Source organism: Pelobates fuscus, chromosome 6 (assembly GCF_036172605.1).
Source record: "Pelobates fuscus isolate aPelFus1 chromosome 6, aPelFus1.pri, whole genome shotgun sequence".
Lineage (NCBI taxonomy): Eukaryota > Metazoa > Chordata > Amphibia > Anura > Pelobatidae > Pelobates > Pelobates fuscus.
The window spans coordinates 253,855,272-253,881,489 of NC_086322.1; the positions used below are offsets into that span (position 1 = coordinate 253,855,272).

General features: G+C 42.3%; 1 protein-coding gene across 2 annotated transcripts in view; it reads left to right on the forward strand.

Moving 5' to 3' along the window:
- Positions 1–19,340, forward strand: part of LOC134614796 (inactive phospholipase C-like protein 2) — a 152,884-nt gene extending 133,544 nt beyond the window's left edge. For both annotated transcript variants that reach the window (XM_063458952.1, XM_063458953.1), the window contains exon 6: positions 18,680–19,340. In XM_063458952.1, coding sequence (XP_063315022.1) covers positions 18,680–18,868 — 189 coding nt within the window. In that variant the 3' untranslated portion in view covers positions 18,869–19,340. The remainder of the gene's footprint in view (positions 1–18,679) is intronic.
- Positions 19,341–26,218: the final 6,878 nt, after the last annotated feature.

Consider the following 26,218-nt stretch of genomic DNA (forward strand, 5'->3'; position numbering starts at 1 on the left):
ACTCTATGCTAATCTCTCTAATTTATGCTTTCATCTTTCAAGTAAATCCCTATCCCCTAACAGCAGTGTCCAGTGAAGCAGGAAATCAATGGGCGGGGTAAAAGTGTGGGCCACTGGTGCGACCAGACCTGCCATAAGGGGAGAACATGACCAGGCCTGCCAAAAGGGGAGAACACGTGACCAGACCTGCCAAAAGGGGAGAACATGCCCAAAAAGGGGGCATGTCTGTCCAAAGAATTTGAAGGACAGCCTGGCATGAATGCATGTCAGGCTGCCCGCCAATCCTGCAGGCTGTCCAACTAAGGGCATACTATACAGGCAGCACCCTGAGCTTGACATAAATGCGTCTAATTATGCGCTCACTCCATGCTTTCTAAGGACTGTCCCCTAGCACTCGCTGGTCCACTTGTTTCCTTACCTTCTTACTAGCAGGCAGAAGTTCCTGGTATATAATATGAGAAAGAGAAAAGGTGTATGTAGTAAGTGTAAAGGAAATGGGACATGCCACAGTGTTAGAGAGACCAATGTTTGCATTACCTAAACTAATTTTATTGTCAGCCATTCCACACAAGTTTTGTTGCCATACATCCCTCTTAAGCTTCCAAACTTAAAGGGACACTATAGTCACCAGAAACACTACAGCTTATTGTATTTGTTCTGGTAAGTAGAATCATTCCATTCAGTCCTTTTGCAGTAAACACTGTCTTTTCAGAGAAAATAACTCCACTGGCCACTCCTTAGATGGCTGCTAGAGGTGCTTCCTGGGGCAGTACTGCCTAGTGTGCAGCACTGCCATTCAGTGTCTCCACCCTCTGCATGCAGACACTGAACTTTCCTCATAGAGATGCATTGATTCAATTTATCTTTATGAGGAGATGCTGATTGGCCAGGGCTATGTTGGACTTGTGCTGGCTCTGCCCCTGATCTGCCTAGTTGACAGTCTCAGCCAATCCTATGGGGAAGTATTGTCTCAGACTCGCAAGTCACCCAGTCTCAGTGTCCCTATGTATCACAGTGTCAGTGTCCCCATGTCGCCCAGTCCCCTAGTCTCCCAGTGTCTCAGTGTCCCCACTAGTCTCCCAGTGTCTCAGTGTCCCCATTTCTCCCAGTGTCCCAATGTCTCAGTGTGTCCCCATGTCACTAGGATACTGGGGACACAGTGAGACATGGGGACATTGAGAGACCCGGGGACACAGAGACATGAGGACACTGGGAGACATGGGGACACTGAGACACTAGGGACACAGACACTGGGAGACATGGGGACACTGAAACATTTGGGGACACGAAGACACTAGGGACACAGAGACATGGGAACACAGACACTGGGAGACTTGGGGACACTGGGAGACTAGGGGACATTGGGGACACTGGCTGGGAGACAGACACTTGGGGACACTGGGAGACATGGGAACAGTTGTGGACATATAGGGGCACAGGGAGACATGGGGACACTAGGCACACTGTGACACTAGGAACACAGACACTGGGAGACATGGGGACACTGAAACATTTGGGGACACTAGGGACACGACATGGGAACACAGACACTGGGAGACTAGGGGACACTGGGAGACTAGGGGACACTGGGTGACTAGGGGACACTGGCTGGGAGACATGGGGACAGTTGTGGACATAGACATGGGGACACTGGGACATATAGGAACACCGGGACACATGGGGACACTAGGCACACTGAGAGACATGGGACACAGACACTGGGAGACTAGGGGACACTGAGACACTAGCGACACTGGATGGGGGACATGGGGGATACTGAGAGAAATGGGAACATAGTGTCTCGGTGTCTCCCAATGTCCCTATGTCTCACAGTGTCCCCATGTGTCTCAGCATCCCTATGTGTCCCAGTGTCCCCTAGTGTCTCAGTGCCCCAAGTGTCTCAGTGTTTCCAGGTCTCCCAGTGTCTGTGTCCCCATGTGTCCTAGTGTCTCAGTGTCCCCTAGTGTCTGTGTCCCCATGTGTCCCCTAGTGTCTGTGTCCCCTAGTGTCTCAGTGTTCCCATATGTCCCCTAGTGTCTGTGTCTCCTAGTGTCTCAGTGACAACATGTGTCCCTGCTGCCTTTCCCCCCATCCCTCACTTACCTGAGCTGTAGTCTGTCTCTGCAGGCTGGGTGCTGCAGTCTGGACTCTGTACTGTGTAGCTGCTCCCCCACGGATCAGTGAGTAGTAGAGAGAGGCAGGGAGGGATATGCTGTAACTTCCTATCCCTGCCTCTCTCCACACACAGTGACCCCTACTGGCCGGTGCTGGTATTGCAGAGAAATCTCCATTTATTCTGAGAAAAATACCTGCATTTGTATTGCCGGTATTACTGCAATACCGGCATGGCCAGGCAGCTTCAAATACTGTAGTATGTCTATACAATAACGTAGAATGAGATAAGTAAATAGTAATTGCACTCACAATGTTGGAGTCATACCCTCATATGACTCTCTTTGTATACTCCTTTGGACCATTCAAAGGTTGTCCAAACCTATATACTGCTGGAATCCTGGTTGTCCTTCTTCACCTGTGCTGGTTGTCTTGAAATGAAGTAGCAGGAAACTTAGATATCTGCTCAAAGGTAGGTTTATTTCTTTAAAAAACGCTTAAAATAAATATGCTTTACCAGAATACAACTGGTTAAAGTGCAAAAGTGATATAAAATAAATCCAAAATTAAAATCTTTTAAAAAGTGTCCTTCAATAAGGTGTCCAAGTGTCCAAAACGCGTTTCGCCTCTCAATCAGGCTTCCTCAGTTGGATAAAGTTCACTTCAAATGTTTCCCTTTTTATGGGGTTCCCGCCGGACCCTCTCCGCCAATCAGACTCTTCCTTCCTGTAAATCGTTAATCTGGAACGCATCGTGCGTTCCAACCATTGTCAAAAATCACTTCCGGGGCATGTTGGGGTCGGGCGCACGTGTGACTCACACGTCGGCGGCCATTTCCGCAACTCATCGAGATGGAACGCACATGCGTTCCAATCGGGGCTTGCTATACAGCGTCTGCGTGCCACCTCGTTTAGACGCATGCGTGTTCCTGACCGGCCGACCGGCCAATAGGCTTACTGCCCTTATGGAACGCACATGCGTTCCAAAATTTCTGCGGTCCGAAACCTCATAGATATCAAAAAAAGGGGGGGAGGTATATAAAATCAACAAATGTAGAATCAAATGCAGATAAAATTACCCAGTGCTGCTATACTGGGTTGCAATATATGTAGCAGGACTGTGCAATACAACGGAAGAATAACACAGTTGGAAATATTAAATAATCTGTAATAAGAACATATACAACATCAGACTTCTTAAATATATGGTGAAATGGATACAGAATAAGTGGTACAAATAGTAAAATGGTATCTCCTAATTCTTGTGTGTATGTGAGGTGGATTAACTCATAAAGTGACATAGCTCGAAATCGTTATTTAAACCTTCCGGTATCATAGTGTTAAAATTAAAGATACATTTCATTTCTTCTTTCCCTATTTTATTGGAATAATCCCCTCCTCTCCAATCTTTTTTCACATGTTTTAATGCACAAAAGAACAGTCCTTCCGGATTTTGTCCATGTGTTTTTTTAAAATGATTTGAAACACTGTGGGTTTCTACCCCGTTTCGGATATTTCTAATGTGTTCCGCTATTCTGATGTTCAAACTTCGGATGGTGCGGCCTATGTAAATTAAGTTGCACGGACATTTTAAGGCATAAATGACCCCCTTGGAGTGGCAGGTTAAGTGATCTCTTATACTGAATTTCTTATTGATATGGGGTTCTAGATCTACTAAGTGTCTCTTTTTGCTTTTTGTATTTTTGCATGCTCCACACTGTCCACAACCGTAAAAACCTTTTTCCATTAAAAAGAAATTTCTCTCCTTTATTGTATTTTTATTGTTGTTCTTGACCAATGTACTCTTGAGATTTTTTGCTCCTCTAAAAATTATTTTTGGTTTATCAGGGTGGTAGTAATCCCAAAGGACAAATATCTAAATGAAGCAGATAGGATACTATCTGACACAGATACATACAAAAAGTTAGATAAAAACCCAACAGAAGAAATAAAAAGAAAGTTCGATTTATATATAAAAAAAGGACTAGAACTAGGTATTCTAACATCAAAGGAAGCAACATATTTAACAACTTCCCACCCTATTATACCAGTATATTACCATCTCCCGAAGGTCCATAAAAATAAAGAAAATCCCCCAGGAAGACCCATAATATCTGGCATTAACTCTGTGTCATCCAAAATTTCAGAATACTTGGATCACCTCCTACAACCTATAGTCATTCATAATCCAGCATACCTCAAGGACACATTACACATTTTACAAATTTTAGAAAACACTGTTTGGAACGAAGGGAATTTTCTTGTCACATGCGATGTGACCTCGCTCTATAGTATCATTCCCCACGCAAAAGGGCTAGAGGCAGTTGAACATTTTTTAAAGAAACATAATTTTAAGGAAGAACAGATAATTTTTATTTTAGAAGGTATTCTTTTAATACTCACGAACAACTATTTTTGGTTCAACGAAGAGTTTTATCTGCAAATCAGGGGCACAGCGATGGGCACCAAGTTCGCCCCCAGTTACGCGAATTTATTCATGGCCTATTGGGAAGAACAATTTATATATGGAGACCATACATGGGGGGCGAACTTGGTGAACTACCATCGCTATATAGATGATATTTTTTTTATTTGGACAGGGTCACACACAGAACTTACCTCTTTTATTCAACATCTGAATGATAATCGATGGAATATCGTTTTAACAGCTCAAATCAGCACTACACAATCAATTTTTTAGACTTAGAAATCTTCATATCTCAAGATAAGATCTCCACTAGAAATCACTTTAAAGAAGTGGATGCAAATAGTTATATTAGAAGGGAAAGCTGCCATCATACCCCTTGGTTGAGCAATGCTCCCAAGGGCCAATTTATGAGAATTAGAAGAAATTGTACAAATGACCAAGATTTTTTAGAACAAGCGAACAGAATAAAAACTCAATTTTTAGAGAAAGGGTATGATGAAGTCTCCCTCCAAATAGCCTTAGACGAAGTCCAGCAGACACAAAGAACTAACTTGTTAACATATAAGAATAAAAAAAACAAAAAAAAGAGAGAGTGGAGTACGGATATCCCTTTTATATGCAACTACCACGGTAACAATAGAAAGGTAAATAAGATTATGCACAAATATTGGCATATTTTAAAAGATGACCCGATTTTGAAACAGATGCTACCTGATAAACCAAAAATAATTTTTAGAGGAGCAAAAAATCTCAAGAGTACATTGGTCAAGAACAACAATAAAAATACAATAAAGGAGAGAAATTTCTTTTTAATGGAAAAAGGTTTTTACGGTTGTGGACAGTGTGGAGCATGCAAAAATACAAAAAGCAAAAAGAGACACTTAGTAGATCTAGAACCCCATATCAATAAGAAATTCAGTATAAGAGATCACTTAACCTGCCACTCCAAGGGGGTCATTTATGCCTTAAAATGTCCGTGCAACTTAATTTACATAGGCCGCACCATCCGAAGTTTGAACATCAGAATAGCGGAACACATTAGAAATATCCGAAACGGGGTAGAAACCCACAGTGTTTCAAATCATTTTTAAAAAACACATGGACAAAATCCGGAAGGACTGTTCTTTTGTGCATTAAAACATGTGAAAAAAGATTGGAGAGGAGGGGATTATTCCAATAAAATAGGGAAAGAAGAAATGAAATTTATCTTTAATTTTAACACTATGATACCGGAAGGTTTAAATAACGATTTCGAGCTATGTCACTTTATGAGTTAATCCACCTCACATACACACAAGAATTAGGAGATACCATTTTACTATTTGTACCACTTATTCTGTATCCATTTCACCATATATTTAAGAAGTCTGATGTTGTATATGTTCTTATTACAGATTATTTAATATTTCCAACTGTGTTATTCTTCCGTTGTATTGCACAGTCCTGCTACATATATTGCAACCCAGTATAGCAGCACTGGGTAATTTTATCTGCATTTGATTCTACATTTGTTGATTTTATATACCTCCCCCCCTTTTTTTGATATCTATGAGGTTTCGGACCGCAGAAATTTTGGAACGCATGTGCGTTCCATAAGGGCAGTAAGCCTATTGGCCGGTCGGCCGGTCAGGAACACGCATGCGTCTAAACGAGGTGGCACGCAGACGCTGTATAGCAAGCCCCGATTGGAACGCATGTGCGTTCCATCTCGATGAGTTGCGGAAATGGCCGCCGACGTGTGAGTCACACGTGCGCCCGACCCCAACATGCCCCGGAAGTGATTTTTGACAATGGTTGGAACGCACGATGCGTTCCAGATTAACGATTTACAGGAAGGAAGAGTCTGATTGGCGGAGAGGGTCCGGCGGGAACCCCATAAAAAGGGAAACATTTGAAGTGAACTTTATCCAACTGAGGAAGCCTGATTGAGAGGCGAAACGCGTTTTGGACACTTGGACACCTTATTGAAGGACACTTTTTAAAAGATTTTAATTTTGGATTTATTTTATATCACTTTTGCACTTTAACCAGTTGTATTCTGGTAAAGCATATTTATTTTAAGCGTTTTTTAAAGAAATAAACCTACCTTTGAGCAGATATCTAAGTTTCCTGCTACTTCATTTCAAGACAACCAGCACAGGTGAAGAAGGACAACCAGGATTCCAGCAGTATATAGGTTTGGACAACCTTTGAATGGTCCAAAGGAGTATACAAAGAGAGTCATATGAGGGTATGACTCCAACATTGTGAGTGCAATTACTATTTACTTATCTCATTCTACGTTATTGTATAGACATACTACGCTATTGTGCATATACCCTTGTTTTACAGATTATCAAAGACTCAAGCGGTTCCACCTATACTTTTGTATGTATGCTATTGATTTTATGGTGGTGTAAGGGATACCACATACTAGGTGTTTAGAGCTGCTCACTTGTTATCTTTCCCACAGAGTGTATCATTTTTCTTTTTAGCTTCAAATACTGGCTGTGTCAGTAAAATACCAGTCAGGTGGCAAACCTAAGAGTGGTGTGCAAAAAATGGGCCTATTCCATGGGCCTGGGCCTGGAGCTGCAGCTCAATCAGCCCCTATGTTAATCCGGCCCTGCTTTAATCCACAAAACATTTTTATATTTGCGTTGTGGTGTGTCAATGTGGTCTTTGGCAAACTTTAGGTGTGCATCAATGTATTTTTGGAAAGCAGAGGCTTCCTTGGTAGTGCCCTGCCATAGACACTATACTTGTTCAATATTTTCTGTATCATAGACTCATGTCTTCCAGTCATGTCTTCAAGTCTTTAGCCAGCATTATAGCAGGATTTATTTTAAAAGGACACTCCACATATCTAAAACACTTTAGCTTCTTTCGATCAATTACCGTAAGTGCTTTATGTGTGAAGAGTGTGTCCTGTTTTTTTTAAATAGGGTTCTTTTTTTACCTTATTGAGAATTGTGCCGTGTGCCCGTTGTGTCATCTAGGTTGGACAGCCACTTCTAGAGAGAGTAGCCACAGTACTAAATCATCTCTGTTCATAGACAATTTGTCTAGCAGAGGACAGATCAATATCTAATCTCTTTGAGATAACTTGGTAACCCTTTACAGCTTTATGCAATGTAACAATTCATAAATGCAGATCTTCTGAAAGCTCTTTTTTGCTAGGCATGGTTAACATTAACAGATGTTTTTTGTGAATACCAAACTCAAAATGATTGAATGTTTTTTTTATAAATTAGTAGTAGCTCTAATCACTGACTGGACCCCAGGTGTGCCAATTTCCAACTCTAATTATCTACTGTTGTAGTCTTTAGCTAAGGGCAGGGGTAGGCAAACCTCAGCACTACAGATGGATGTTGTGGACTGCATTCCCCCTGATGTTTTGACTTCATTATAGCTGTAAGATCATTATTGGAGATGTAGCCCAAAGCATCTGAAGTGACAAAAGTTGTCTTACCTCTGACCTTGGGTTTAATATACTTTTTCAAACCTATACTGTGAATATTTGAATGATATATTCAATATGTACAAGAACGATACAGTAATTGATGTGTTATTAGTTAAAACTGATTTTTAGACAAGTTGCACATAAATAAATTAAGTAATTTCTAAAAGGTTTGCATTGTCACTGTACATAAATGAGTAACACCGTACATAAATAGCAAAGTAATCACAAACATACAGCGATGCACACATATAGACATACTAGCACACACACAGTAGCACAAATACACAGACTTACAGCAGCGCACATTCATAGAAACACACTAGCACAGACTCACGCTAGCACATATTATGCATGGACACACACTAGGCCAAATAGAAATATGCTATTACACAAGCAAACGGACACACAGAAGCTCACACTAGAAAACATAGGTAGACACACCAGTATGTAGACACACACTAGCACATAGATGCACACATGCATATGCACAAGTTAGCACACAGACTTACAGTAGTGCAAATAGATACACATACTAACACACACAGTCACACTAGCATATCGGCAGATAAACACTAGCACACAAACGCACACTAGCACACAGAGACATACACTAGCACATATGCATTGTCACACATGCACGCTCTAGGGGGAATAATCCAAATTAGATCTAGCCAAAGCTTGCCTATTTAGCTTCAGTTTGCAGTTTGGATTTAAATTGCTATATTTATTAAATAACCCTGTACAGGGTTTTGCTGGGGGACATGGGACGGCACCCCCCTGGAACACTAGAGAGAACAAACTTTACAGTAAGCCTCAGTACAGCTAATCAAGATGTGCCCCACTCTCCTTTCCTGTCTCCAGTTATTTATCAAATCTTTAAGCCTAAACATTTGTTCATTACTGCCGATTCCTCCAAATTATGTTGGAAAAACAAGAAATGCGGACATTCACTTAAAGGAATAGTCTTTTCATATGGACGGTGGAGATTGTTTTGTTCTGGATTGTATTGGATACCAGTGGTTAAATGAGTCCATATTCTGCAGAGAGCCCAGAACAATTCCCCACATCCTTTTCTGTCTTCTAAAATCATACCTGAAATGCTGAGTAATATAAGCTCTTGTAAGGTCCTAGAGGGAAGGTACCTCTATAAATACCGAAGGACTGGCTGGGGTAGTAGTGGTAAGTAATATAACATGGCTGTATCCAATAGATTGTGTTGCTTTGCAATGCAAGTGATATATGCTTATACATTGAGCTGAGAAGGCCCAGAAGGTTTACTATTGCAGGGCACATTATTACTTTTTTTTTTTTTTTTTAATTCTTTATTTTTGAGTGCATTGTTAGACAAGACAGCTTGCTCTGCCACAATAGCTTCATGAGCATAGATATATCACGGTAATGTGTCATTTATGGCATTTGAACAGTGCACAATTTTTTATATTTGCAGAAACAAAACCTAGTATACCATCAGTTACGCATTATAGTGAATTTTACTCGCTTAGTCTGCGTTTGGTATGGAGAACATGCATGCTAAATAAAATTAGTGCTTGTATAATAACGGTTGAGAGCTCAGATTTCAATAGTACAAACAATTTTGAGAATAGGTTTACGCTGTGAGCTGGCTTAAACGTTACAGAAATTAGACTATTGTCTACACGAGTATTGCAGATTTATAACATTAGATGTGCAAACAGGCAGGTGCAGTTAACTCACAGAATAACATGCTTGCTAGGGCTAATAACAGTGTTATAGAGAAATTGTCACCCTGATATGTTGGGGTTGCCCGTGCCGCACCGGTAGGGATGGGCCGTCAGAATGGCGGTCCTGAGACCCCACAGACAAACAGGGGGAGTCCCGTGTCTATCCGATACCTGCTCTGCCGTTTCTGTGCAGCTGGGAGCGAGTGTCCATCAGAGCAGGCATCAGAGTATAGTCCTCCCGTGTGTCACACTGTGCATCTCGCTGGGTCCTCTCGGGCTGCAGCCGTGGATTTTTGAGCTTGCCGTTGATGTGTCTCTGGAGGCTTGTGTCAGTCCTGTAAGGGATCTTGGTGTTGTCCGCATGAGTTTTCAGCCTCCTGGGTCGTCTTGGTACAGGCTGGGTGTGGGGTGAGCATGAGGTCTGTCTTCCCGCAGGAGGATCTCGGTTGGCGGGAAGCGCCGTTATCTGAGGTGGGAATGGTCGTAGCCTGGTGTTCTTCCCCCACAGTGCTGCCGCTGCTGTCAGTGTGCTTGGGTCGCCTGTGCAGCCTAACTGTAAACACTTTTGGCGGCTGGAGTAGATGAGTGTTATTCCGCCTCTCTGTACTGCAGGGTCGGAGGACCGGAGCCACGTCGGTTTCTGCGCGCATGGCGTCCCTGCGCACATGGCGTCTGCCATCTTAAGTGCAGTGCTCGGGCCCCCCAGCCTCGATTGTGATCTCTCGGTCCGGGTTGCAGGGTGAGGACCGGGATCACCCCCCCGGTCCATAGGGGGGGGGGAACAGGGCCGGGTCCACTCGGTTTTTGCGTCTCTAGTTGGGGTCTGTGATGCAGGATAGTGGGGCAGCGGCCGTCAGCCCCACTCACCGCCGGAGAAGGCCCCAGTTGGGGCAACGAAAGTTTCTCCTCCAGGGGACTGAAGCCCTGTGGGCCAGCCTCTCCCTGGATCCAGCAGTCCCCTTGCTTGGGCACTATCGCAGTTGGTCTATTTTTAGGTGGAAACTGATTTTAAGCATTTAGTCTCAGGTTTATTGCAGGAGCCGCTCTTGTGTGCGACTGCTCCGCTCGGCGGTCCGGCCCCGCCCCCCACATTATTACTTTTGAAGCTTTTGGAAGCGAGTTGTCTTACCAAGGCAGCTTTTGGTAGAATGATAATGACTCAATATTCCGGAGCCATTCAGCATACTCTTTTTGCAAAGAATTACAATGAAGGTAGCAGACAAAGAGGTTAGATCCATAGTGCATCCCTTATTTAATATATACCAATCAAAACGAGTTTCTGTTTATAGACACAAGGCTATCTTGTACTTGATGTGTCCTTGCCTAGTAGAGAATGATATAATTGTCTCTATCGGAGTAACAGTCTGTTCCTTCAGTGCTGTTTTAATGATGCTTATGTACGCATCCGCAAATTGAGGCCTTTATTTTGCCAGTTCTCATAGAAATCCTGTCTGGGTCATTTATATGAGTCATTAAACCTCTTGAGCAAACAACGTTGTGTCAAAGCCTTGCGTATTTATGGAATACAATTCTGTTTTAAAAAAAAAAAAAGCATTGTCTATATATAGTTATATAATTACGTATTTTTAAATTTAGTTTCTATATGATCATATTATGTGCATTTAAAGCATACATAATTCGGAAAAACAAGCAACATAACAAACGATAAATGGACAGGGGGCACCTTAAAATTCTTTGCCTACGGGCACCTGACATGTAAATCCGGCCCTAGGTATCGTCAGATATTATAAATGTCGAACATATTTTTTTTATTTGTTTTTATTTAAAATTGTTATTGTTTTTGTATGTTTAACAGACAAAAGTAATGCTTACAATGTTTTGAATGAATAACGTAATGGTACATGTGGTAATCGTAAAGGTACAGTAGATACATAGACACTTATTATACAATGGAAGAGCAAGGTACATTGTCCAACAAGTTTCTTGGTTATAACAAATTCGCCTTGATAACTTGAGATAAGACTATGATAAGAGAAGATTAAACACTAATATATTATACGGTAACTGTACCGAATTGACCTGGTGGACGATGAATACTGAACTCTCGTGGTGACCCCTCGTAAACTTTCATAAGGAAAGAATGGTTAATATGACTGTAGGTTAGGAAGGGAAGAGAGTACTGTACAGGGCTTTTACAGGTATATAAGGGTAAGGGTCGTCCGGGCGTGTATCTCTCGTCAGCAGGTTCTTCTACGCTGGTGTCAGGTGTTGTATTAAAAGTGCCAATTTGTCGAGTGTATTTCTTTCGTGCCTGATTTTTAGCTATCCATTTGTTCAAGCTTTGGGTCAATATTGTCGTGGACTTCATCTAGGAGGTTGAGTGTTAGATTTAAGTGACTTTCTAGTGGTTATTGTGTGTGATTGGTAGTGAGAAACTCTATCCAGGGTTTCCAAATTTTGGTGAATTTTTCAAAACTCCTGTGTTTGGCGTGTGTTATCTCTTCCATCTGTTTTGTGTTCTCTACTCTCTGGATCCACTCCCTGACAGTGGGTGCCTTTGGTAATTTCCAGTTTTTGGGGATCAGTTGTGAGGCAGTCATAGCTAAGTGGTAGAATAAGTCAGTCTTAAGTTTTGTGAGACCTGGTGGTTTTAGGAGGAATATATAATTGTCTGGTGCAAGAGGGAATTTGGTATGTAGTATAGATTGTATGATCTTGTGGATCCTATCCCAAAATGTAGCTATTGTTGGACATTGCCACCAAATATGAGCATGATGTGCTGCCTCCTGCCCGCATCTCCAGCATATGTCTAAGGTAGTATTATGTATTTTGTGTATTTTAGCCGGTGTAGTGCCAACGTGAGATACTTTATAATTACTTTCTCGTGCCGTTAGTGAGGTAGAAGATTTATGGGTGGTATCGAGGATCCAACGCCATTGGTGAGGAGTAAATTCTTTATTGAGTTCAGTCTCCCATTTATTAGTGTAGTTTGGGAGCTTCGAGTCTTGCGTTTCCCTAAGCAGTGTGTACATAGTAGAGAGGAGTTTTTTTTAAATTGGATGAGCGGAGCATAAGTGTTCGAATTTTGGCAATTGTCTATCTCCTCTAGGTAGTAGTGTTTGAGATTTGATAAATTGGGATAATTGGAGATAGTGGAATTGTTGATTCCCTGTGTAGGTTGTGCTTCGCGTTAGTTGACTGATATCCTTGATTTTCCCTTCATACGTTACCTCTCGCAACTGTAGGGGGAAAGAGTTGTGTTGATGTTCGTGTAAGAATCCCGCGGATCCTCCTTGAAAGTGTGGGTTGTGAGTGAGTGGGTATAGCGGGGATGGGAATGGTGCTATGTCAGTTGATGTCTGTAGTTTGTGCCATATTTTAGTGTAGGTGTTATTGTGGGGTGTGCGGTTTGTCGTCCTGATAAGTGTTGTGAGGAGTGTGGTTTTAACCAGAGGCACACATTCAAGGGAGGAATGTCTGGAAATGAGTGTTCGATAGTTACCCATTGTTGAGTTGAAGCTTTCCTGGTCCATTCGTATACCCTGTGCAGGTATATCGCTTTGTGGTATAACTCCAGGTCAGGTAGGTTCAGTCCTCCCATCTCCATTTGTTTAATTAACGTTGTGTATGCTATGCGGGGTGGAGTGTGGGCCCAAATTAATTTTGTGAGCAAGGATCTAATTGTGTTGAAGAATGTACCCGGAATCCCAACCGGAAGAGTTTGAAGGGGGTATAGTACTCGGGGGAGAAGGTTCATTTTAATTATGTTGATTCTACAAAGCCACCCAAATTGGGGTTTGTGCCAATTTTGTAAGTCTTTGGTAAGAGCCGCTAATAAAGGGGGGAAGTTGAGTTGGTAGACAGACTCCAATTTGTTGGGGATATGAACCCCTAAATATTTTATAGAATTGGGGGCCCAGGTGAAGTTGAATTTGTTTTGTCGTGACGTGCCAAGCGTTTTCGTTGTGTAAATTGGTAGCAGTTCACATTTTCACATTTGGTGAGGTTGGCCTTGAAATTTGATATCTTGCTATATGTTGCCATTTCCGTTACAATTGCTGTTAGTGTTGAGGCGGGGTTGGAGATGGTGAAAAGGAGATCGTCCGCGAACGCTGTGATTTTATATTCTTGTTGGTTTATTTTAAACCCTTGTATGTGTTCGTTGTCTCTGATTCCCTGGAGGAATGGTTCAAGGACGAGGATGAAAAGGATTGGTGAGAGGGGACATCCTTGTCTAGTACCGTTCGTTATTGTTACTGGGGTGGATAGTTGGCCATTGATTCGTAAGCGAGCTGTCGGGAGGGAATATATTGCACTCAGCCAATCTTGCCATCGCGAACTGAAACCCAGCTGTTGTATCGTATGTTTTAATAAGGACCAGTTGACTCTGTCAAATGCCTTTTCGGCATCAATGGCCAGAAGAGCGCTATGAGTTTTATGCGTCTGTGCCCAGTGTATGAGGTTTAAGATTTTCTTAGTGTTGTTTTTGGCTTCTCTGTTAGGGACGAAGCCTGCCTGATCTTGATGGATAAGGCCTGGCAAAAGTGGCTTAAGTCTAGTGGCCATGATTTTTGTAAGGATTTTCAAGTCCGTGTTAATGAGTGATATTGGCCTATAACTACCACATACAGTTGGGTCTTTACCGGGTTTGGGTATTAGAGTTATAGTGGCTTCTAGCGCTGATTTGGGTGTGGTGGTTGATAGGTTTGATGTGTTAAAAGCATTTAGGAAGTGCTGTGCTAGTGTTTGGGCCATTACTTTGTAGTATTTCCCAGTGTATCCATCTGGACCTGGACTCCTGCCCAGAGGAATAGTTTTAACTGTGTGTAAGAATTCGTTCATCGTGATAGGCTCATCCAGAAAATCCGTGTCGATATGTGGAAGCGTGTGTTTGATTCTTGGTTTTAGAAACTCCAGAATGTCGTTTGAAGTTGGTTGTGTATCTGTCAAATTATATAAGTGTGTGTAGAAGTCGTGGAATGCTTTGATTATTTCAGGCATATGGCATGTCTGTGTGCCCTTATCTGTTTTAATTTCGGAAATAAAAGAGGATTGTCTCTCATTTTGCAGAGATTGTGCTAGTAATTTACCGGCCTTGCCCCCTTGAGTGTAGTAAGTATGTTTTGTAAGGGATATTTTACGTTTGGCATGTATAGTCAGAATGGTTGTTAGTTCCGTTCTTTTAGAGAGTAATTGTTTGTAGGTTTCTAGTGAGGGAATGCCTTTGTGGGTGTCTTCCAGGGATTTGATTTCTTGGGTAAGTTGAGAGATTGTTTGCTCCCTCGTACGTTTGAAGGTAGCTGCTATTCGTATCAATTCTCCTCGGAGAACAGCTTTATGCGCTTCCCATGTCATGATAGGTGTAGTATCAGGGTGTGTATTTTCCTTAAAATAATTAGAAACCGTTTCTCGTAATTGTGTAACGATGTCGAGATTATTCAAGATCAAATCGTTGAGTTTCCATTGTGTGGTTGGGTTTGGGAGGGTAGGAATCGTTAATGTAACTATCATTGGCGCATGGTCGGACCATGTGATCGCTCCATAGAGTGCGGATCTAATCAAGTAGAGGTATCTGTGTTGGAGGAATATGGAGTCTATTCGGGAGTATGTTCCCATGGGGGGAGAGTAGAATGAATAGTCTTTTTTAATGGGGTGAGTAGCTCCCCATGTATCAAATAATTGGGCCTCATGTAAAGTATTTCTCATTTGTGTGCGTGTTTGTGTTAAATAGTTTTGAGAGCATATTGCAGCAACACACAATAAATAGACAAAACTGTGCAATAGTGTAGTAGTGCTTGATAATGTGGAAAAAACACGTATACACACTTTTAGCAATCTTGGTGAACCTTCCTTTAAAGTGCTTCAATCCAGTGCCATTCACTGATATATAAGCAGCAAACAATGTAAATACACAAGTCACCCTGATCCCTGGTAGTGAAGAGCTGTCCGTTCGCTGACTGGATGCAGTTGCCAGCTGGCACCAAGGTTTCTCCAAAATCATCTAACAGCTCTGGTCTCGATCTGCTACTTCCGGGAGGCGGGGTTTAACGTGATGACGTCAGATGACGCGCTTCGCCGGGTTCAACCGGCTTCCTCAGATCTCATCTGTTTGGTGCCGGACGGCAACTGCATCCAGTCAGCGAATGGACGGCTCTTCGCTACCAGGGATCAGGGTGACTTGTGAATTTTGGATTTTATCATTTGAAATTAAGGCTGTTCATTTTTTACCTGCTGAAGTGAAAGTCTACTGATTAAGGATGTTACAGTTAGAGCAGACTCCTCTGCTCTATGTTTGTGAGTCAAATACCTACCTCACTTATACTCATATTTTGGATATAATTTACGGTATTACACTATATATATTTTTTTCTGTTTTCGGTTTTACCTGAAAATTTGCTTCTAATGCTGTTATTGTAAGGTATATTTTTTTTTACAATGTTTGTGCACAATATCACCCAGGGTGTTAGCAGTATTCTTGTGGTATCTAGGGCATTTGTGGGTTGTGGGTACTCCTAACCAAGGGAGTAGCAGGGGGTGGAGGGGGTTACCTATTAAGGTATGTGTACAGCTGCTTGGGGTGCTTACAAGTTAGTGCGAGCATGCATCAACATCAAATGGTAATACAGATGACAGCATAAATGATAACTCAAACTGTAAACATAAAATGTGAACAAATAGGAACTGTGCTGCAGCTCTCATTGCTGCCGCAGGTTTGGTCAACTTTAAGTCCAGTCATGTGGCTGAGTCCAGAGATGTTGTTGCCCATGGGACAAAAGTCACTGTGGTGTCAGGGTTCCAGGAGGCGGTCTGCTGGGGTAACTCAGTAGATGTCGGTGTGAGTCCCAGTGTGGACATCAAAGCAGGGACATCCGCCCCTGTGGTGATCTTGTGGATATTGCCGGCATGAGTGATTGTGAGGGATCTTGGTAGTCCCCAGCGGTATTGTATCCCCTTGGTGCGTAGCTGATTGGTAAGGTGGCTCAGAGATTTCCGCCATTGAAGTGTTGCTCGAGATATGTCCTGAAAGAAGGAAAGATGTGAGTTCTCAAATGTGAGGGGTGTTTTGCCGCGGAGTGCTGTCATAATTTGAGTCTTCTCGTACGACGTGGTGCAGCGGAGGATGACGTCTCTGGCATCGTTGGTGGGTGCAGTCGGTGGAGTTGGGAGACGGTATATCCCGTCCAAGGTGATTTTCCGGGCTGTTGCCGGGGGCACAATAGTGGCCAGGAGTCTCCTTGTGTAGTGTGGCAGTTCATCCGCAGTTATGTCACCCGGTATGCCGCGGATTTTAATATGGTTGCGTCGTGCGCGGTCTTCCTGGGTAGACATCTGCAACGTGAGGGTTTGTTGCACTGCGTGCAGGTGTTGCATGTGGTCTTTCATATTGGACATATTGTTATGGATTTCCGTTATTTGATCCTCTGTCGCCTTGACACGGACTGAAACCTTTTGCATGTCAGCTTTAAGGGTCCCTATGTCAGCAGAGAGCATTTTCTGAATGTCTAGCACCCAGTTTTGTAAGTCCCTTTTTGTGGCTAGTGAGTTGTCATCTGGAGTCACCAGTGAGGGTACTTGGACCTGTGCTGGGTCCGGTCTGGGCTGTGTAATAGGGTGAGCCCCCGAGTGGGGTTGTGATGGTGTGGCTGGGGCCTCTGCGGCGGCCATCTTGGGTTGTGGCTGCCGTTGTAGCATGGCTCCAATGTCTGGATGCTCAGCTGGGGGGCCTGATTGTGGTTTTTGCGTGCGGCGCCCCATATTTACCGGAGTCTTGTCGCCGGGAGAGGTATGTGGGCTCTGTGATGCAGGGCAGCTCCGTTCAGGCGTCCCACCAAGGAGGATATCCAGGTCGCGGTAAGCCGCTGGGAGGTAGGCCCGAGTCTGCCGTTTCGTTCTCCCGGTCTTCGGGCTCTGAAAGAAAGGCATCTAACGATGCGGGTGTGAGTCCTGATGCCGGTTCCCCCGGTTACAGGGTCAGATGTTGTCGTGGTAAGGAGATGTTTGCGGATTTTCAGCAGCTGTCTCAGGAGTGAATGGATATGGTGGCCATTCAGCTCCGGCTCCAGGCTCCGCCCCCTATAAGTGTTTTTTTCCACATTATCAAGCACTTTACACTATTACACAGTTTTGTCTATTTATTGTGTGTTGCTGCAATATGTTTGCACTTTAAAGATATAGAGCACTTAACTGTTTGTTTTTATTCTTCTAAGACTACTGCCCACTTTGTTATTTCAGTAGGGGAGGGGTATAGACAGAGGGTGCCCTCGAAGGCACAAGTGGCCAGTATTCGTATTTTCCCCCTTTCCTCCTGTAGGTATAGAACCAAATTAGTTTAGTTTACCCAGATCGTTGGTTTGCAGCTGTGTTAGGCCAGACTGTGAGCTCCAGTCTGTACTAATTACAGTCTAATTAATTAAGTGAAACTTTCCTTCACCTTATCACTGCTGTTTTTTTTCATTGCTACTATGTTTATTATTCCATTATACAAGCAGTGTATATCACATTGTAGCAACATCAAGGAGATTTTATTTTACATTATGTTATTGGTTCTGTAGGTGCATATTTTGGGGGGGGTTTTTGCTTGTATATATTTATTTAGTTTTTATCTATACCAATAAAAGTTGTTTTATTTAACTCTTGGGATGTATTTAGCAAATATTTATAATATCCTAGTAGTCTTTCTGAGGTGGATAATCTTAAAGCATAGACACACTTGCTGTTTTATTCTCGTTTTGTATGTTAGTTGACACATGTTTTAAATTAATGTATATTTTTTAACAAAAAGGACTCAGTAGTGAAGGTGTTAATTAGAAGACAATTTAACCATTTACGAGAATTGTACAGGACTATCCTGAACTAAATGAAACCAAGAATCAAACAGCATCTGAGGGATAGAATATGGGCCTAGTGCTTCTTGTAGACTGCAACATGATATGATACATGATATATATATTTGATTTTTAGATATTTCTTTTTTGTCTTTCAAATTGTATCTTTAACTTCAGACACTGTTTTTTTTTTTCTTTTTGGAAACACACAGGGCCAAGCTGACCTCCTCAGACATGCTAAGAACGAAGCTATGGACCATGTGAGGCAGATACATCACGCTGGCCAATCCAGTGGCATTGGCCGCACCAGCTCTCACTCTCCTTCCCTTGACATCTTCAGGCCACGGGCAGCCCTGGAGCCAATTCCTGAGACAGACACTGGAGGCAGCAATGGTTCTTGAGAATGCTTTTGAACAGCACTATAGCAATGAACTTAATCCATTTTGGCAGCTAGAATGGCATGAAACATATAGCTTTCTACATTGTTATTGTTGCAGGTCAGTCAGGCAAATAATGGATAACATTTAGGATCTCGTCAGTACTGGCCCCATTAACAGGAGTCCCGAGACCCAACTGTGGCACATTTTCTATAAACTTAACCTAATAATTACTGCAAATTTTCCCCAGTTAAGAGAAGCATGAATAGATTTTCAGCAGAAGGCCTATGTTGTATTTTTTTCTTTTCATTTTGGCTCAGTAATAGACCTGCATCACTTTCCCCAAAGCCACAGCGTTCCTAAAATCATGATATTATGGCCATGGAAAACATCAAGCAAAATCACACGTCTGCTTACATCATCTGTGTGCCCACCTCTCTGTCCATCTTTATGGAGTGAAATCACTTTAGATTGAAATATATTTGTTTCAGATTGACTTGTTTGTATGTATTTTCCCACGAGAACAATAGTTCAGGTAGAAGAATTACATAGACTCACGTTAAACAATTCCATAGCATAGGCGAAATAAGCACACAACACACAAAATGAGAAGCTCTATAATAACAGGTCATATTATATTGTTAGTTAGTCTTCCAGCTGTTTTACGACTATACTAGGGAAGCAAATTTGACTTGGACCAATAAGCTGTCCAAACCAAAAGGCTCCCGACAAAACCTGAATAATTAATGGACTGGCTATATTATAAAAGTTAATGTAGCAAAATGGGACACAAAGAAGAACAGTGAATTGTTCATGTCCGATGGGCTGGTAACATAGCATACGGTATGTTTCCATGTTTATTTTTATTCCTAAGTACTACAAATTTCTAGACTCTCAGGGTAAGAAGCTCGAAGAAGGGATCTGGAAATATTTTCTTGAGCTTAGCATTGCAATACAATTCAGGTTTCTCAAGTATTTCACATAGCAACATTTCTTTGCTGTTTTTTGGAGTCTTGTTGGAGTTAGTTTTGTCATGTTTTATCACATATTTAAAAAATAATAATAATCATCACTGAAAATTTTTGTAGAGTTGATATAAATATATATTCATTGGAGCTGTCCTCTCTCTATTCCATCACAATAAAGTTCGGACTTTGGAAAACTTAAACAATGCTCGAAAAAGACGTGCTCTCAAAACAGCTGCAAATATTAAGTAGCTAAATTGCAGTGACAGCATGGGGCATTTTTTTTTATCTTTAAAGGGCTAATATTATGTACTCCCAGAAAAAAAGTTTGTGTGAGCAAGTAAGGAGTCTCTTTGAAAAGTAAAGGGAGTCAAACAGTACCTGGTTTATGAAATCTGGTTATGTAATCAACTAAGGTTGCATCCACATCTCAGAAGAATGTGTTTATTTTAAATTTAAGTTTTAATTGCTACAATTACGTTCTAATAGAAGTTGGTAACATATCATTAGAGCACTTAACTGCAAGTTGTAACAAATGTGTAATGGTGTGGAAAGCACAAATTGCTAAAAAACAAAAAACATAAAAAAAATTGACAAAATAATTAGTATCCACAAAACAGTTTAATCTACTATTAGTCTATATTTGTGTGTGTGTGTGTGTGTGTGTGTGTGTATGTATATATATATTGTGACAAAAGTACTCCTTTCCTTTGGTACCTTATTCTGGAATTAGGGTGTTATACACAGTCTTTTCAGGCACCGGAGACACTTCACACTCTAGATAAGGTAAAATTACTTGCTTTTTTTTATCGTGGTTCCAAAATTCAACAGTGTGCAGTAAAGTATAACAAAATAAATAAAAACTAAATCCTTGCTCTTCTGAGCACTAACTTAACAAAATAATAAACTAACTGGGTTGAGCCACTCTAAAATGTGCAGTATTATCACACAGCACAATGCCACAGATGTCGCAAGTTTTGAGGTAGCATGCAATTAGCATACTGACTGCAGGAATGTCCAGCAGAGCTGTTGCCCGTGAATTGAATGTTAATTTCTCTAACATAAGCCATCTCCAAAGGCGTTTTCAGAGAATTTGGCAGTACATCCAACCGGCATAACAACCACAGACCACGTGTAACCACACCAGCTCAGGACCTCCATATCCAGCATATTCAACTCCAAAATCGTCTGAGACCAGCCACCCGGACAGCTGCTGCAACAATCGGTTTGCATAACAGAATTTCTGCTCAAGTGGTCAGAAACCGTCTCAGGGAAGCTCATCTGCATGCTCGTCGTCCTCATTGGGGGCTCGACCTGACTGCAGTTCATCGTTGTAACCGACTTGAGTGGGCAAATGCTCAGATTCGATGGTGTTCTCTTCAAATTAATCCCGGTTTTCACTGTTCAGGGCAGATGACAGACAGCCTGTATGGCGTTGTATGGGTGAGTAGTTTGCTGATGTCAATGTTGTGGATCGAGTGGCCCATGGTGGCGGTGGGGTTATGGTATGGGCAGGCGTAGGATATGGACAACGAACACAGTTGCATTTTATTGATGGCATTTTGAATGCACAGAGATACCGTGACGAGATCCTGAGGCCCATTGTTGTGCCATTCATCTACGACCATCACCTCATGTTGCAGCATGATAATGCACGGCCCCATGTTGCAAGAATGCAAGAATCTGTACACAATTCCTGGAAGCTATCCCAGTTCTTGCATGGCCAGCATACTCAAAGGACATGTCACCCATTGAGCATGTTTGGGATGCTCTGGATCGGCGTATACAACAGCGTGTTCCTGCCAATATCCAGCAACTGCGCACAGCCATTGAAGAGGAGTGGACCAACTTTCCACAGGCCACAGTCAACAACCTGATCAACTCTATGCGAAGGAGATGTGTTGCACTGCGTGAGGAAAATGGTGGTCACACCAGATACTGACTATTTTTGCCCAATCCCACCCTCGCCCCCCACCTCCCATCCCCTCCGACCCTCCAATACAGTAAAACAGCACATTTTAGAGTGGCATTTGATTGTGGCCAGCCTACGGCACACCTGTGCAATAATCATGCTGTCGAATCAGCATCTTGATATGCCAGACCTGTGGATGGATTATCTCGGCAAAGGGTAAATGCTCACTGACAGAGATTTAGACAGATTTATAAACAATATTTGAGAGAAAAGGGCCTTTTGTGTACATAGAAAAAGTCTTAGATCTTTAAGTTCATCTCATGAAAAATGGGGGCAAAAACAAAAGTCTTGTGTTAGAATTTAGTTCAGTGTGTATATATACATATATATATGTGTGTGTGTGTGTGTGTGTGCTACCAATACTGATTAAATTTTCCACAGTGCAAATACAAAACTTACTGTTATGCATCACCTGCATATATCAAGTTGGACTTTGAGAGGTCCAAAATGAAAATGTGACTGTCCCAGAGTGCATTGTTGAGATGTTCAGCATTTTCACTTCATGTCAGGATTTGTGAACCCATGCCCGCTGTTGATTACCTGCATGTTTTGGTCAGATAAGTGGTACTTCCAACTAAAGAGGACTTAAAGATGGCTGCCTCAATTAACAAGGGTAAGTCTATCGTGTGTTGGATTCCAACTGAAATGGGAAGTGAGCTCTGTCATCTGTAAGCAGTTTTTTGGTTAGATACATTTTGATAAATAATATTAAGCAGAGAGTATATTATAAGACTACACTAGCCAGTAAGAGGACAAGATTATTTTTTTTGAGAAGCCTTAGTAATGGTGCTTTCATCCAAGAATAGTCTTGCCAACATGAATAAATTGGGACATTATCTAGTATTGTATCAGGCTTGATAACAAAGCTGAAAATTACTTATAACCTTGGATAAAGGAGAATTACCACTCATAAATACTGTCTTCCACACTAGCAGGATTGTTCACTAAAGTGGGAATTGTCTGAAAATCAATGTCAATTCAAAGTGAATTTCAAATTTAAGGTCAAAATGTCCAGAGTGACAATATAGGTGACTTGAAGAATGTTTCCAGTTAGACGTTTGATATTTTTTCAAGTTGGAGAATTCCATTAGGCCCCATCTGCCCACGAAACAATTAACCATCTGTTTCAGCTAGTACTTGCATTCCCAGAGAATCATTCAAATTCAGGAGATCTGAAACGTCAACACAATTAATTCAAGACTGCTATTTTCCTGAACAGGTTTAATTGTAATATTTTGCCATTCTTGGCTATTCGTAAATAGATGAGTGCCACCTTCAAGCAGCCACCAAGAGTCCACCAGAAAAGAGTCTTCTTCAAATATTGTAAAGATGGTTGTTTTTGATCCGTTCGTTATTTCTAAATCTGACAGTTTATCTAAAATGAATCAGGGCTGCCATAATTAGGACTAAACTAGCTCACATCTGTTACTTTGTTTTCAGCCTTATGATTGCTTTTACTGCTGCAGAATCTTCATGTGACTATGTCTCTCTCCGCTTAAATTGTGAAATACACAAACTCATCTAACACTTTTATAAGCCTCTCTTCACTTCTGTAGATATTATTTCACACCTTTCTCTGCATTGCCTACAGAGAGAGATTGATTCTAGTATAACAACATTAATCACGTTGCAGAAGTTCTAATGCAACACCTTATACTGTAATTCAAATATTTCATTTAGAAGACGTTTACTTTAATAGATCATAAACCATTACTACCGACAGGTATCAGCGATATAAAACTGCATCTTACAATCGCTGCTCATTAGAAAGCACCTGCTCTGCAGCAAGCAGGGCACCCTTACGGAAAAAAACATGTGAAAATAGTGGTGCAAACTTTTAACAAACACACAGTTGTAAGAAGTAAAATACATATAAATACCAAAAGGTAATTAGATGTATATTTTAAAATGGCAATCGCTTGTGGACTGTGCACGTAGGAGGAAACAACAATACATATGGTGAATGTATCTTTTCTAATTCAAAGGGTAGTGGTCCTACTCACACTTTTGAAAGCTGATGTGGACTTGCTCTGTCTGAAATGACTTGTCCCGAGTGAAAGGTAACCACCTTCAATTCTTTAATCAGAAATACCATTTCCACTCTGAAGTGATCCTATTCACAGTGCACTTTATTGAGCTAAAAAAATTGTAAAATAGGTAAATTAATAAATATGCCAGCAGCTTACTTGAACAAGTTGTGAGAGGACATATTATGCTGTCTCATGAACACACTAAAGAATCAAATCGCAGTCCATTCACAGTGCAGGATAAGAGCCTCCTGGAGCTCCCTCCACCACGCGATGATTTTGTGACGTGCTGCGTTTCACTCAATTACGGGCTTCTTCAGACGTATATATACATTTAGACTGAAAAAGAAAAATTTGCTTCATACTTACCGTAATTTTCTTTTTCTGATCATTATTCATGGCAGCATTTACTCATGGGTTAGCTCCTCCCCTCACAGCAGAAAGGACAGGAAATAGAACTCTGAAACTGGTATAAATAGATCCTCCCCCTTCCCATCAGGCAGTCTTAGTAACTAGCATCATATCTTATAGTATATGCGTGGGAACGTAATGCTGCCATGAATAATGATCAGAAAAAGAAAATTACGGTAAGTATGAAGCAAATTTTCCTTTTTTCCTGACATTATTCATGGCAGCCCATAACCACACCCAAAAAATATCATCAAAATGCAATGTCATCATGACTCAGTAAAAACGGTAACAAATATGAAAAACCATAAAAACACATATTTCCCACATAGGAAAACCCACAGTCTATACAGCTGGATCCGAAAAGCACTCAGATCCCACGAACAGAGCCAAAACGCCACCGTGTGGAAGTTCTGACTGGCCGCACACATGGTCCTATGCCCAAAACATTTCCAGGGCGTTTTGTGCTTTCAGCCGGTGAACTTCGGGAGTTCCATGTGAAAGAAATACCGAACTCACACTCTGGTTTCTTGGTAGAGTTTGTTTGTATGAACCATACAAACAAACCTACAGAATGGTGCTCTCCTGATGAGTGTGGGGAAGGAGCAGGAGTTCATCCAAATTCAGCGGTTTTGGGAAGTTTCAGTGTTCGATTTTAGTTCCACGCAATGCCCAAACAAATCTGCCAGCATTCTCGCGAACAATATAGCCGCCACACAGTTCCCACACGTTTGTGCATACGAACGGCGGCCACCCAGCCGCACAATTAGAACCCACACTGATAGAACTGTCAGGAGAGGTTTACCAGGGTCAATAAGCTCAGGCCCACAGTTCGTGGATTGGTTCGGTTCCCAAACAGTCCATGGGAATCCCACGAACCCAGTCTTTCAATAGCCTTTTAGCATGGCCCGTAGTCCTGATGCAGGAGGCTAGCAAGCAGGCTCCTCCAGGAGCTCGTGGCGAGGGCAAGTTCACCACATATCTCCCCCCTCCCAAGGCAAGACTAACCAGGTACCAGGTCTCCTGTTGGTCGGTACCTGGGTTAGTTGTGAAACCCACACACAAACATCCAGCTAACCTGGTAGCTTCCTGCCCCAGGCACTGTCCTGTCATTTCCAAGTCACTGTGTGGGTAGTGTCCTTCACCCCAGGTCTCTCCCTGGCTCCCAGTCGTGGAGCTGTCAGTTCTTGTTGGGCAGAGGCCAGTGGCGCTCTGCCTCGTAGCCAGCGCTTCTGCTAGAGTGGCCTGTGGGTAGTCAGGCATCGGACAAAGGGAAAGGGGAGGGCAGAGGCCCACTGCGCTCTGACTGGAGTGGGGTGGCCTGTGGGTAGTCATGCCATGTTACAACGGGGCAGGTAGGGGTGAGGCCAGCTGCACTCTGCCCTGATGCCAGGTCTTCCGCTGGTAGTGGGCCCGTGGAGACTGCCATTCCCTCCATTACCCCCAGGTAATACCCTGCTGCTGGGAAGAAGGATCAACCCCTCTCACCTCTGGTATTCCCACTGTGGCTGTGGAGGGACGACACCCTCTTCTTCTCATATCTAAGAAGCGCTCAAATCCCACAAAGAGAGCAGAGATGCCACTGTGTGGAAGTTCTGACCGGCCGCACACATGGTCCTATGACCAAAACAGTTCCAGGGCATTTTGTGCTTTTGGCCAGTCAACTTCAGGAGTTCCATGTGAAAGAAATACCGAATGCACACTCTGACTTCTTGGTAGCGTTTGTTCGTAACAAACAAAAATACCAAATGGCGCTTTCCTGACATGTGTGGGGAAGGAGCAGGCGTTCGTCCAAGTTTAGCAGTGTTCGGGAGTTTCAGTGTCCGATTTTAGTTCCACGTGATCAACGCCCAAACACCAAGGGAATCTCACAAACCCAGTATTTCAATAGTCTTTTAGCATGGCCCATATCTGTGAGGCAGGAGGCTAGCAAGCAGGCTCCTCCAGGAACTTGTGGCAAGGGCAAGTTTGAATGACGCAACCACAAAGTAGTAATAGTGAC